General features: G+C 39.1%; 1 protein-coding gene across 8 annotated transcripts in view; it reads right to left on the bottom strand.

Annotated features, from left to right (window-relative positions):
* The window catches only part of DNAH8 (dynein axonemal heavy chain 8), a 330,151-nt gene that overhangs the window by 110,330 nt on the left and 205,514 nt on the right, over positions 1-14,307 (bottom strand). For all 8 annotated transcript variants that reach the window (XM_045057489.1, XM_045057486.1, XM_019830547.3 and 5 more), the window contains 7 exons: positions 12,158-12,322; positions 10,596-10,822; positions 8,422-8,540; positions 6,522-6,625; positions 4,818-4,994; positions 2,685-2,852; positions 1,950-2,165 (listed from right to left, as the gene is read on the bottom strand). In XM_045057489.1, the coding sequence (XP_044913424.1) occupies positions 1,950-2,165; positions 2,685-2,852; positions 4,818-4,994; positions 6,522-6,625; positions 8,422-8,540; positions 10,596-10,822; positions 12,158-12,322 (1,176 nt within the window). The remainder of the gene's footprint in view (positions 1-1,949; positions 2,166-2,684; positions 2,853-4,817; positions 4,995-6,521; positions 6,626-8,421; positions 8,541-10,595; positions 10,823-12,157; positions 12,323-14,307) is intronic.

Below are 14,307 nucleotides of genomic sequence, written 5' to 3'. Positions count from 1 at the left end.
ACCCTTCTAAACACAGAGTCCGGTGTGCACAGATCACACACTCATAAAACCAGCTTTCTGCACAATCTCAAATTGCAATACTACCTGTGTTAATATCCACTTAAAATATGAATGCATTTTGCTTTTTGTAATTTGATACCATTTTATTTATTACAAAAAGCGTAATTATAATTAAATCTCACTATAGATCACAATTTTTAGTAAAAATTAACTCTGTTCTTATAAGTGCATTTTTTCTTAAATTCTACATCCCTTGGTATCTTTTTGTTGGAGTAGATGGTTACATTTTCTCATCATTTCCCTTTATTAAAACTTTATTTTTTTTAATTTTTTTTAATGTTTTTATTTATTTTTGAGACAGAGAGAGACAGAGCATGAGTAAGGGAGGGGCAGAGAGAGAGGGGGACACAGAATCCGAAGCAGACTCCAGGCTCCGAGCTGTCAGCACAGAGCCGGACACAGGGCTCGAACCCACAAACCGCGAGACCACGACCCGAGCTGAAGTAGGCCGCTTAACCGACTGAGCCACCCAGGCACCCCATATTAAAACTTTATTTTTTAAAAAAGTTTGTTTATTTTTGAGGAAGAGAAAGTGCAAGCAGGGGAGGAGCAGAGAGAGAAGGGGATAGAGGATCCAAAGTAGGCTCCGAGCTGACATCAGTGAGCCCGATGCAGGGATTGAACTCACAAACCATGAGATCATGACCTGAGCCACCTAGTTATTTTCAACTTCTTTTCTATTTTTCTCAAAGTTAGCTATGCACACAGTTTTAAAAGACAGCCATCTTCAGGGCCACCTGGGTGGCTCAGTCAGTTAAGCGTCCAACTCTTGATTTCAGCTCAGGTCATGATCTCACAGTTTCATGAGTTTGAGCCCTGCATGTGGCTTTGAGCTGGCAGTGCGGAGCCTGCTTGGGATTCTCTATCTCTCTCTCTCTCTCTCTCTGTCTCCTTCTCTATCTGCCCCTCCCCTGATCTCGCTGTCTCCATCTCTCTCAAAATAAATAAACTAAAAAAAAAAAAAAAAAAAAAGGCAGCCATTTTTATAAGGCTTACTACGAAAACCCACAACACCCTGCCCACCTGCTCATCATTTTGCATTCCACAGAGCAACCACTTTCCCCTCTTTTAGCTTTATGGTGGGGGTGGGGCGGGAGGCTAATATGTATCTGGGTGGTGTATTTTATGAATCCTTCGCACTCTTGAGAATGCCATTCTGTTCCCTCTGACCTGAAGAACAGGTTGCCCTTGTATACATGGAGTGCGTGCATGTGTGTGTGTGTGTGTATTTACCACTCAGTACTTAAACTGCATCCTTAACAATGTCTTTTTGTTCCCTTATACATGAAGGGCAGCTTGACCAGTTACTGAATTCTTGGACCACAGCAATTTCCTCAATACTCTGCATATATCTCCCCATTATATTCTAATATTTAGGGTTGTGGGAAGTCTGCAACATCCTGATTTCTCTTCTTTTGTGAGCAATCTTTCAAAATTTTGTTTGTTCGTTTGTTTCTTAGAAACAAAGGTTCCCCCCACCCTCCCCCTCTTTTTAAATTTCAAATATTTTTGGGTGTTGACCTTAATTTCTATAAACTTTGTTTGGAAACTAGTAATCAAATTCTATCTCCAAACCTAATCTCTTTAAACTTTAAAGAAATGGCAAGTTTTCTTTTATGACAGCTTAATTATTACTTGCACTGAATTCATTTCCTGCTTTAAGTTAACAAGCTGGCTTTGATTTCTTGTCTGTGATGCCCAGAAACACATAACAGATGTAAAGAAAATGAGAAACCACAAGAAGACATGAAGAAAAGAGGAAACATTTAGCAAAATGGCGACATAGATCTTTATTAGTCAAAATGCTGCTTTACTTTGTCTTCTCAAAAATACTGATGACTGATTTTTACCGAACACTGATTTTCTAGGAGGCGGAGGGAAACTCTTACCTTCAGAGGCAACACCTCTCTGTTGACTCCATAAAATGTGGCCATAGCAAGGGTCCAGGACAGCAGGCCAGCCACATTCCCACAGACTTTTTTGGCATTTTCCAAAGAATAATCATCCATGTTAAAATATGGCTGCAGCAACTCAACAGTCTCTTCATTTATAGTATCCTTGGGAAACTGCTGAAGGCTCCACAGGAACCCTGTTGCACTCATTAACTGAAAAATAGTAGCACAACCTGTACGTTCTGGGAGAAAATCAATGCTTTCTTCCTGAGTTAGTATATATTTCGAAATTGAAGTTTCTTCCAAAGAAGTAACAACCGACACCCTCTTAAACATACAAATCAAGACTGACAGCAGTCGACCTAAATCCGTAAACTGCAAATTGTCTTCCCATTACCACGGTAAAAGAGTAAGGAAGAAAAGATATGTGAGCTTCCCGTCCAGTGGGTGCATCTGAATGTCACCAACCACGGAAGCTCCCTTTCAGAGACTCAGTTGGGTTGACATCAAGACCGTGCCAGTGCTAGCCTCGGGTTCTGGACACTTTTTACAAAAAGAAGGCATTTGGCTTTAAAATCTTTCCCCACTTATACTTTAGGGGGTGAAGTTTAAGATAAACTCTTCATTACACAATTATCAATTACTGCCTGCCAGCTTGTCTGGTCTATATTGAATGTCCTGGACTGGGGACACCTGATGAATCTCATTGGTCTTGCAAAGATTTTTACTTACTTTTAATGACTCTCCCCAGGATGGTTTGCAGCAAGGTTTTTCTGGATCCATAGTGACAGGGTCAATTTTCTTTTGAAATAGTAGCAGAACACAGTCCATGATTCTCATAATAAGATGCGGGGGCTTTGCAAGTTTCCTGACTGTGGCAATATCATTTGGTTTGATAGTCTGTATTTGGGATTAGGAAATCAACGTATTTCTTGTTGAACAGTATTAATAATCACACAGGAATCTAATGCTTTTAAATAACAAAAGTAGAAAACTTTAAAATGTATGTTCTCCCCATCCCCTGACCTTATCCCTTTAAGGGTTTATATCCCAAAATTTTTGCATAATGGCTCTTTCATTGTTATCTTGGGATTTCCGTCTGTTTTTATTCTTTTTTCTCCTGTTGCCCTCAAATAATTGCTGTAGAATATCCCTACCATTCATTACCCACCACCCCAGACCTCTGTGAGCAACACGCCTCATTGATGGGTAACATTTAGATAACTTGCATCTTCAAAGCACATACTCTATGTGTGGATATTAAAAAAAGAGAAGGAAGGCTCTGAATATCAGAAACCTAACCTTCAGTCTTTGTTCTAAGGGCTGCCCTATCTATCCAAGGGGAAGAAATTCAAAGGAGAAAAGAGAAGTTATTAAAACATATGGCTTATAAAAATACTTTTCAAAGTTTCTATCTGTGAGCTGGATTTAAAATATTACCTGATATTCAAGGCAAGAAGGATTGGAACATAACATGACCAATAAAATCACCTAAGAATCATTTGTTCAGTGATTTCTCTGTCTTGTAGGTTACTGTAGGATTCTTAAAGGGAGTGGGGGGTCGAGAATGTGTCCTGATCTTTGCCACAATTTTATTAAATGATTATCATAAATCTATTCATTCAACAAATACAGGCATTCTCCCATTTAAAAAGAAAGAAAGAAAGAAAAATAACCTTGTCCTCATAATCTTTGGAGGAAAAGAAAGAAAGTATAATCACCCTAAACTAGGATTATCATCGTGATAGAAGCAGAGAGGTGACAGGAAAAACAAAGGAGAGCCAGAAGAGTCGAACACTTTCCAGAAGGGATGAGCCTCGTCCTGGAGAATGCCTCTTATTAGGCAATGTAAGTTAGGAAAAGCATTTCTGGCAGAGAGAGAGACATTTAAACAGACGACGATTCTTCCAGAAGCCTACGGATGTTTCTGCATGGCTGGACCATACCGTGTATAGAGAAAGAATGACAGAAGAGTTCAAGGGGTAGACAGGAGCCAGATTATCAGTACCAACAGCAGCACTGATATTTACTCAGTACTTTCTATGTGCCCAGCAAACTGTATTCATTACCTTTAATGTTTAAATTGATCCTTCAAGGATCACTGAGGAATTATAATCGCCATGGAGACACAAAAAAGTAAAGTAAATTTACACCAGATCATGTATTTAAGAAGTGGTGGTCGCAAGAGACAACTGCATGTTGCCTCACAGATGTGGATGGCTAGCTGGGGACCTTATCCCAACAGCCACTGGAACCCACAAGAAGATTTTGTTTTAATTTTTTTAATGTTTATTTATTTTTGAGAAAGAGAGAGAGCATGAGCGGGGGGGGGGGGCGGGGGGTCGGGGGTCAGAGAGGGAGACACAGAATCCAAAGCAGGTTCCAGACTCTGAGCTGTCAGCACAGAGCCTGACACGGGGCTTGCACTCATGAACTGCGAGATCATGACCTAGCTGAAGTCAGATGCTTAACCGACTGAGCCACCCAGGTGCCCCCACAAGAAGATTTTTAAAGGGCAAGTAATATAATCTGGAGGGGATGCTTTGGAGGAACTGAGGAGGCTCTCTATATAATCTGAATCCCTTATGCTATTGCTTAGGCCATTAATCACCATTATTTCTCAGATCTCATGGAAGGCTGATTTATGGAACGAAAATAGTAAGTTATAGGGGCTGAAGACTTAAAAAAAATTAGAACTTAGAAAATTGAACCAGCAGAAACATTTGTCTTCAGACTCAGAGATTATAAAGCACATTAGAATTCAATTCAGTTTTCAGATTCTAGAAGTCCTGCAGTGAATTTCACAGAATGAAACCTGGTTCTGGCTGGGACTTGTGCTGAGAGCGGGTCACAGCACACACTCACGTTCAAGGCCGCCTCTGCTTCTTCCAGGGCCGGTCTAGCTGCCTCCAGCTTGGTCTCAGCTTTTACTTTTTCACTATCAATTTCATCCACGATTTTTTGGGCTTTGTCTTTCACCTCCTGCACTTCATTTTTGACTTTGGCTGAAGCCTGAGCACTTACTGTGACTTCTGCTAACACCTGTTAAATCGAGGGAACACATGAGGGCAAATAGGTATCTCCTGAGCAAAATTTACAGATTCGAGGAGTGGAAGAACATTTATTTGATACAATATAAAACACATATAAAAGCAAATTGATTCCCTACATATATTTTATATATATTCTTTAATTTATGCTTTAAGGTGTATTACAGTAACTCCTTTGAATGGTCCCTTGCAGTCTTCTCCTAAGGCTTACAAATATATAAATAAGGGGCGCTGGGGTGGCTCAGTTGGTTGAGCGCGTGGCTCTTGATTTTGGCTCGGGTCATGGTCTCAGGGTCGTGGGACACACAGTTACTTTATGGACACAGGTCCATACCCTGTGTCAGCTCTGCACTGGGTATGGAGTCTGCTTAAGATTCTCTCTCTCCCTCTGCCCCTCTCCCCTGCACGCTCTCTCTCTCTCCCTCTCTCTCTCAATGTATATTTTTATATATGTATATTTTTATATCTATAGGCTATATACATAAACATTTTAAGCTTTCAGGAAAATGGTATTTCCACTGTATATAATTTCTAGAAAATTAACACAATTCAAATATAGATAATGGAATAAGGTCAGAAACCATATTAATGCCCACGTAAAAAACATAAAATAGCTCATGTTTGTTGAGCACCTACAATATGACAGGACTATGCTAAAACCCTGTCCTATGCTATCTCTCTTACTTCAGTAACTGGCTAGGGGTTAAGATTTAAGTATCCACTCTTAACCAACTCAGTGAGTGGAAGCTGAAAGCAGTCACAGGCTGGTAGGGTCACAGATGAAGGAGCAGCAACCATATATCCCTATCAACTTGAGAGGAGTATCTTTTTTTTTTTTAACTCCACCAACAATTCCTATTAGCTTTTCCCTCCTTGACACAAACTTTAGATGAGACCTGGGCCATCCTAGAAACTTAGAGCATGAGAGGACCTTAAAGAGAAGACTTAACTTAAATATAAGTTATAGTCAAGCAAAAATTTTATATAAAAATTATATAAACAAATTTCTATGCATTTATAAAAAATTTATAAAAATTTTTATTACAATTATATAAAGAGAGACAGAGCCAGAGAAGAAAGAATAGCCAGGTGGAGGATATAATAATTTAGGTGTGCCTTGGTGGAAGTTAAACAAAAATATGTAATAGTCTTTGTGAACATTATCTCACAAGAAATAGCCTACAAGTTGGGGCACCTGGGTGGCTCAGTTGGTTAAGCATCCAACTTCGGCTCAGGCCTTGATCTCATGGTTCATGGGTTCAAGCCCCAGCATCAGGCTCTGGGCTGACAACTCGGAGCCTGGAGCCTGCTTCGGATTCTGTGTCTCCGTCTCTCTCTGCCCCTCCCCTACTTGTGCACTGTCTCTCAAAAATACATAAACATTAAAAAAAAATTTTTTAAAGAAAAGAAATAGTCTATGGGTTTATATATTAACCATTTTTAGTAACATTTTACATGATGCTTTTTAAAATATGGAATAATATTCTTCATCACTAGTTATAAAGTAAATGCCACTCACTTCATCTGCTTTTACGGAAGCCACTGCCAGCTCCTTCTCCTTTACCGCAAGATCCTGAGAGAGCTTAGCAACAGATTCACTTGCCTCCATAAGCTTATCAAGACCTTTGCAAATACACACACATACACTTTTCCTTAGAATATGGACATCCCAAATATTTGTTCAATATTTACTATTTACAAGGCACTGTACCAGGATTATAACACAAGATAATTATTTATGGACAAATGCTTTAAAAAATACTCATATAGGGGTGCCTGGTGGCTCAGTTGGTTAAGCATCTGACTTCAGCTCAGGTCATGATCTCACGGTTCGTGAGTTCAAGCCCCGTGTCGGGCTCTGTGCTGACAGCTCAGAGCCTGGAGCCTACTTCGGGTTCTGTGTCCCCCTCTCTCTCCGTCCCACCCCTGCTTGTGCTCTGTCTCTGTCTTTCAAAAATGAATAAACATTAAAAAAATTTTTTTTAATATTCATATATTAGGAGCAACAATACTGGCCAAATCTCTGAGAGTTTCAGCAGGGGGTCAAGAACACCGCCCAGCTAAATTGAAGGGAAAGTCACAATGCCATACTAAGATTACTTTAGTCAGGTAACTAACTTATTTGACAATTTAGTGCTGTCCTTGGCTTTGCAAACATCATTTTTAATGATGTAAATATCATTTTTTTTTGCCTTTGAAGCACAATGCAGCTGGAATGGCAAATGAGACAGCTAATATAGTCATCATTTTGTGGTTTTCTTTGCTCTGAAAATGAAACAAGCGGCTAAACCTTGTGCAGCTGGCTCCAAGGCTCTCAGTACCACAGAGCAAAAGAGCTGGTTAAGTGGATTTCTCACATTGCAACTGAGTTCTAGACGGTGGTGTGTTGGTAAGTGTTTAGTATCTGGGTCTCTTGGGGAGAGGGGGGAACACTCATTTGCATGTTTTCCAATTCCCATGGTGTAAATATTCCCACCATGGCTGATTTTAAGCCACCAAGAGACTGTCAGTAGCACTCCATTTTATGTCTACCGTACTGATAGAATAAAAATAATTAACCTCAAGAACATGAATAGCAGTAAAACAGAGTGAAAATAATTAAAATGTGATAAATTTTGAGCACACTTGCCTTCTTAAAATATAACTTATTTAATTGTGAGTTTACATGTTTTGAATAAAGGCTGTGTTTAATGACTAGATCATAAAGTTCCTAAGAATTTAACTATCTCTCCAGAGCCAGGTAGCTCCAGCTGACCGCTGATTGTAGAGCATCCTATGGAGAGCCACAAGAAGGTGAACCATGAGAAAAACAGAGGACAGTTTCTTGCAAGTGTTTCTTTCCATCACTATAACTGCATAGACCTTGGAGTTTAGTTATGCTAGGGCACCACATTTTTTGTAGGAGAAGCAGGGGGAGAAAACCACTTCTTTTTGGCCTGTTTGGACCAAATGTTTTCTGGACATATAACTTGCTCCAATTTATAATTTTCCCGCTTATATTACATGTCCTGGACACAGACATCCATTGCTCAGGGAAACTCTCTCTTTTTGTTTTGATTTGTTTTTTCCTTTTCCTTTGTTAGAAATCGGAGAAGCATTGACATGGCAAAGTTTATGCAAGTCAAGGCAAAGTGTAACGAAACCAAAAACTGAAGTTGTGGTCAGTTTCCAAGAACTGGCTTTCCAAGAACTGGTAGTTTCTCTACCTGCAGGCAGGGGCTCAGTGACTATGAGGACGCCCAGCCCGACGGTGTGGATCCAGTTGAAAGGGCCAGGAGAAAATGGTTTGAGAGAAAAAATTGGCCCCGTCTGTTTGGATTTTCTTCTGCCTGGAGCTTCTTAACGGTAAATGACCCTAACAGGCATCTATATATATAGATTCCTATGAAAAAGTCCTTAAAAGATTCCATTCTGCTTACCAATATTCATACGTTCAGCTTGTTCATTGATAAATTTCACCTTTTCAGCATAAATGTTTTTATAACCATTTATAAAGGAGAGATAAGACTTGGGAGTCACATGGGCTCTTCGGCGGTATCTGAAAGTAGAACATGACAATGATCTTCGTCTCTGTCATTCTGATGTATTCCTATAAAGCATCCTACAGATGCGCTTCCCACTGGATTCTGAAGGGTGATTCACTAGTAGGAGGGGAGGAATTGTGAATGGCTTCCCTAGAGGTGAGGTGGAAAGGACACTAAATATCTGATGTTTTGACCCTTTAGGGGGTCTTTGACTTGACCCTTACCCCACTCTGGGCTTCTGTTTCTTCATCTGGAAAACTGAGAAAAGAATCACTGCCCCACACCTACCAGCATTTTGTGAATTTTATATATATTATATATATATATATTATATTATATATATATAATATATATATGGCATCTGTAAATACACCTTGTAAACTTTAAGATTCTATACAAATATTAGGGGTAAATGGTTGAAAGGAATTTGTGCTATGATCTGTTTTCATTCAACTGATATTTGCTAAACACTTCTTCACTGTTAAAAAACTAGCTGGGTGGGCCTACAAATGTGAAAACCAGTGTCTCTCCAGATTGACCAGACCATCCTTGAAATCAAGGCAGCCACACTTGACTCAAATATTCAACTCACTATGGCTTTACTATAGTAATTCTATTTAACAGTAGACGTAAATAAAAGGAATAATTTTATAGAGGAGAAGCTTGAGTCAAAGAAGAGCTCCTCACATACTATAAAATCATTTTACCTTTTATATTAATTTTTTCATTTTTGGAGTTCCAAAGATTTTTAACACTAAAAAAAATTTTAAGGACTGGACAGATAAGTGACTAGCATTTAAGCATTTTATAAATATCGCATTCAGAAAAAACTTCTACAGTCAGCGAGGATGTGAAAATTTTGGACAATACACCAAATTTTGCAAAAATAAAGACACAGTCTTTTTTTTGGAGCTGTACAAAGGTAAACTTTCTCTTCACAGATGACAGTAACCGGCAGTGTTCAAGTTAAACGGAAGGAAAATCTTCCTAACCGTATGAATTAATACCCATGGATTCACCAAGAGGATCTGGTAGATTATATAGAACTTGTTAAGGGGGTGGGGATCCTGGGTCTAGTTTTAAGTAAAGTAAAGGTCCAAGATAAACATACTTTTGTGAGATAGGGACCCCCTGGAAAATCCATGAAACTGTTAGCCAGACTCTCTATGTAGGAAAATTCTTCTGGCAGGTTTAGCACCCCCAGAAGCCTGAAGATCACGCTGGCCCACCTTTACTCACATCTGTCAAATGTACACAGTGACTATCATGCTTTGGGAGGGCGAAAAAGTTGTATTTTTGAACTGTTGATGACAGCTTTCACATGTGAACACCATTGCTATTTTTAGCAAACAGTCAATTAAAATTATTTGGTGTGAACACATTGATAAGATTAAGAGATGCAAGGGTGCCTGGGTGGCTCAGATGGTTGACCCTCTGACTCTTGATTTTGGCTCAGGTCATGATCTCATGGTTTGTGGGACCGAGCCCCGTGTTGGGTTCTGCAGGCTATGGAGCCTGCTCGGGATTCTCTCTCTCCCTTTCTCTCTGCCCCTCCCCCCCCCCCCCCCCCCAGCTCTCACTCTTGCTCTCTCGCTCTCAAAATAAATAAATAAACTTAAGAAAAAAGGCTAAGAGATGCAAACACAAAACCTAAATATCCCCTAACATAAGGTAATAGTGAAACTTTAAAACAGTGTACTTCTTTAATCAGAATAAATAATGCATGTAAATAATAAACTAATTTTAAATACTTTGTAATGAATCGGTTAAGTAATTTCAAAAAAAAAAATTAAGCAAATGAAATAGAGTGATTCATTAAGCATCTGTTACTTTGAGGCCTGGAGAGAAAGTGATACTTAAGTATGGACACTAGTTAATTTTTAAGTCTCATTTATTTATCATTATTTCAATGCATAATCACTAGAAAATCAAAGCAAGAACAAAATCTAACTGCATCTGGGACTCTGCACTCAATCAATATAAAGAGCCTTTTAGTGGCTGCTGCACTGAATTTCTCTTTGGAGTGAACTCTGGTTTTGCAGCTAACACGCTCAGGAAAAGTCACTCACCTTTGGAAATAACTTTCACAGCTCTCGGAAACCATGTCATGGAAGAGGCCCATTGTTTCTACAACTTGTCTTTTAGTGTCACTGGAGCAGACAATACCGTAGCCTGAAAGGAAATAGGAGGCCACAGCAATCAAAGCCTCCTTTGGCCAGCGACTAAACCAGTCCATGGTGCAACCTGATATCAAGCCAGGAAATTTCAAAGAACGGGCACGGAACTTCTCACCAACCTATTGACAGCAAAGACGGAAAGCATTAGACACACAAAGGGATTATAATAAATTGTCTAGAGAGAGACTTAGGCATTCTGGGCCAACAGTGTGATATTTAAAAAAAAATCCTGGGGGCAGGGGCAGGGTGCCTTGGTGGCTCAGTCGGTTAAGCGTCCGACTTCAGCTCAGGTCATGATCTCACAGTTTGTGGGTTCGAGCCTCATATCAGGCTCTGTGCTGACAGCTCGGAGCCTGGAACCTGCTTGGATTCTGTGTCTCCCTCTCTCCCTGCCTCTCCCTCACTTACACTCTCTTTCTGTCTCTCTCAAAAATAAACATTTTTTTTTTAAATCTTGGGCTGCATTAATAAATTGTCCAGATGAAGGGAGGTAATATTTCTACACTCTTCCCTGTCCTAAGACTACATCTGCATTATTGGTTTTGATCCTAAGAGCTACCTTTAAGAGGAAAGTGACAAACTGGAACTCTTGCAGAGAGAAATGACCAGGACAGTGAAAGTCCTGGACACTAGGACAAGTGAGAATAGTGGAAGGGGTGGGAGGTGTTTGGTCTACAAAAGAAACAACTTAGCGAATCTGCAAAGACTTTCTCTAAATATCTGAGGAGCTGAAGCAGGGGATGAGGTTAATTTTACAGGCCAGAAACAGAATCACAGGGGAAAAAACAAAAAGACAAAATCCAATTCATTCTAAAGAAGACCTCTCTGGCAATTGGACTATCTAAAATTAAGCAGGTTGGCTTGTGAGTTAGTGAGACCCATAGAGCAGAGCTGACCAACAGGACTTTCTGTGACTCTGGAAATGTTCTATGTATGCGCTTTCCAGTATGGTGGCCACATGCCACATGTAGCTACTGAGCATTTGAAATGGAGCTAGTGGGACTGAGGAACTGAATTTTTATTTTACTTCATTTTAACTAATCAAAATGTAAATGGCCATACATGTCTAACGGCTACTATACTGGACAGTACAGAGAGCTAGAGACAGTCAAACCTACATCAGGGACATTCTAGATGATATGTCTGTATTGGAGGAAGAACTGGACAAGATTACATCACCAAATCCCTTAACAATTTGAATAATCTATATCTCTAGGCAATTAATGAAAGCTGTAGGCTATGAAATAATTTCTTATAAAAATGAATTATTTTAAATTATTACACTTTGGTAGGAGATTGCCTCTGGTGGAGATTGGTGGTAATGAAGTGTTCATTTCAATTCAATGTAACAAATGTTAGTTTCCGGGCAAACCATTTCATCACCGAAGGTGAATATTAAGTACATTTCAGTAAGTAACTCCTCCCACATAAATACAAATTAAGTAACAACTCACTGGAGAAAAGCAGAGAACAACATGCAAGTTCTTCCTTGATCTTGAAATGAAGTATTCATACAGATTATCAAAGGTAGGAGGGTGGCGAGGCAGCTCCTTTTTCATTACCGATATCAGACCTTGGGTGATTTCATCCATCTCATCTCGCGCAAACAGATTGGAGATCTTGGAGAAACAGACAAGAAAGTGTTCTGTTTTTTACAGGTTCCCCACACCAATTCACTGCCAGAATCTGGTCCTTTTTCCCCCCCAATGTGTCATCTTTTTTCATATTTTCTTTCTGCATCTCCGCAGTCAAAATCCCCCATTTGCCAGAGATGACCAAGAATACTACTTTTTATTGAGCAGTTTAATCAGGAGAAAATGTTGTTTCCCTTGGCTCAAATACGTATCACCAAAAATGTATCTGCCATTCCAGTCATCTCTTTAAAATGTCCAGTGACACTCTTTACTCTCTGATTCTCTGACACAATTCTGCGTCTGAAGTAATTTTTTTTTTATTTTACTGTTTGTGTATTTTTTTATCAAGGTATAATTGATACACAATATTATATTAGTTTCAGGTTATTCAACATTTATATACTTTGTGTAATAATCACTACAATAAGTCTGGTTACCATCTGTCACCATACAAAGGTACACAATGTTATTGACTATATTCCCGACACTATATATTACATCCCCATGACTTCTTTATTTTATAACTGGAAGTTTGTACTTCTTGATCCCCTTTACCTGTCTTCCCCACCCCCACCCCAGCAAGTCCCCCTCCCTCTGTCAACCACCAATCTGTTCTCTGTTATCTGTGAGTCTGGGTTTTGTTTTGTTTTTTATATATCACATATAAGTAAAATCATGCAGCATTTTCTTTCTCTGTCTGACTTATTTCACCTAGCATACTACTCTCAAGATCCACCCATGTGTTCACAAATGGCAAGATTGCATTTTTTGTTGTGTCTGAGTAGTATCCCTTTGTGTGTGTCTGTGTGCGTGTGCGTGCACGTGTGTGTATACATACATACCACATCTTCTTTATGCATTCATCCATTAATGGGTACTTGGGTTGTTTCCATATTTTGGCTATTGTAAATAATGCTGCAATGAACATAAGGGTGCATATATCTATTTGAATTAGGGTTTTCATTTTCTTCAGATAGATAGTGGAATTGCTGGGTCACAAAGCAGTTCTATTTTTAATTTTCTGGGATCCTCCCAACTGTCTTCCAAGTGGCTGCACCAGTTTACATTCCCACCAACAGTGTATGAGGGTTCCCTTTTCTTCACATCCTTACCCAAACTTGTTATTTCTCATCTTTTGGATAATAGCCATTCTGACAGGCATGAGGTGCTATCTTGCAGTGGTTTCTATTTGCATTTCTCCAACAATGATGTTGAGCATTTTTCCATGTGCTTATTAGCCATCTGTACATCCTCTTTGGAAAAATCTATATTCAGATCCTCTGGCTGGAGGATTGTTTGGGTGTTGTTGTTGTTGTTGTTGTTGTTGTTGTTGTTATTGAGTTGTATGGGTTCTTTATATATTTTGAATATTAACCCATTATCAGATATACAACTTGCAAATATTTTCTCTCAGTCAGTAAGTTGCCTTTTAATTGTGTTGATTGTTTTATTCACTGTGCAGAGCATTTTAGTTTGAAGAAGTCCCGCTTGTTTATTTTTCCATTAGTTTCCTTTGCTTTTGGAGTCAAATCCATAAAATCATTGCTAAGACCAACTTCAGGGAGCTTACCACCTATATTTTCTTTTCGGAGTTTTATGGTTTTAGGTCTTAACAATGCAAGTCTTTAATCCATTCTGAGTTAAACTTTTATACACGGTATAAAGTAGTGCTACAGTTTCCTTCAGCCAGTTTCCCTTCCTACAGCCAGTTTTCCCAACACCATTTATTAAAGAGACTGTCCTTTCTGCATTGTATATTCATGGCTCCTTTGTCACAAATTGACTATATATGCATGGCTTTATTTCTGAGGCTCTCTATTCTGTTCTGCTGATCTATTTTTATGCTAATACTACACTGTTTTTAATTACTATGGCTTTGTAGTATAGTTTAAAATCAGAGATCATGATTTATTCACCTTTGTTTTTTTTTTTTTTTCAAGATTGTTTGGCTATTCAGGGTCTTTTGTGGT

This window comes from Felis catus, chromosome B2, assembly GCF_018350175.1.
Source record: "Felis catus isolate Fca126 chromosome B2, F.catus_Fca126_mat1.0, whole genome shotgun sequence".
NCBI lineage: Eukaryota > Metazoa > Chordata > Mammalia > Carnivora > Felidae > Felis > Felis catus.
The sequence above is the reverse complement of the archived record's forward strand: the minus strand, read 5'-3'. Positions and strand labels throughout refer to the sequence as shown.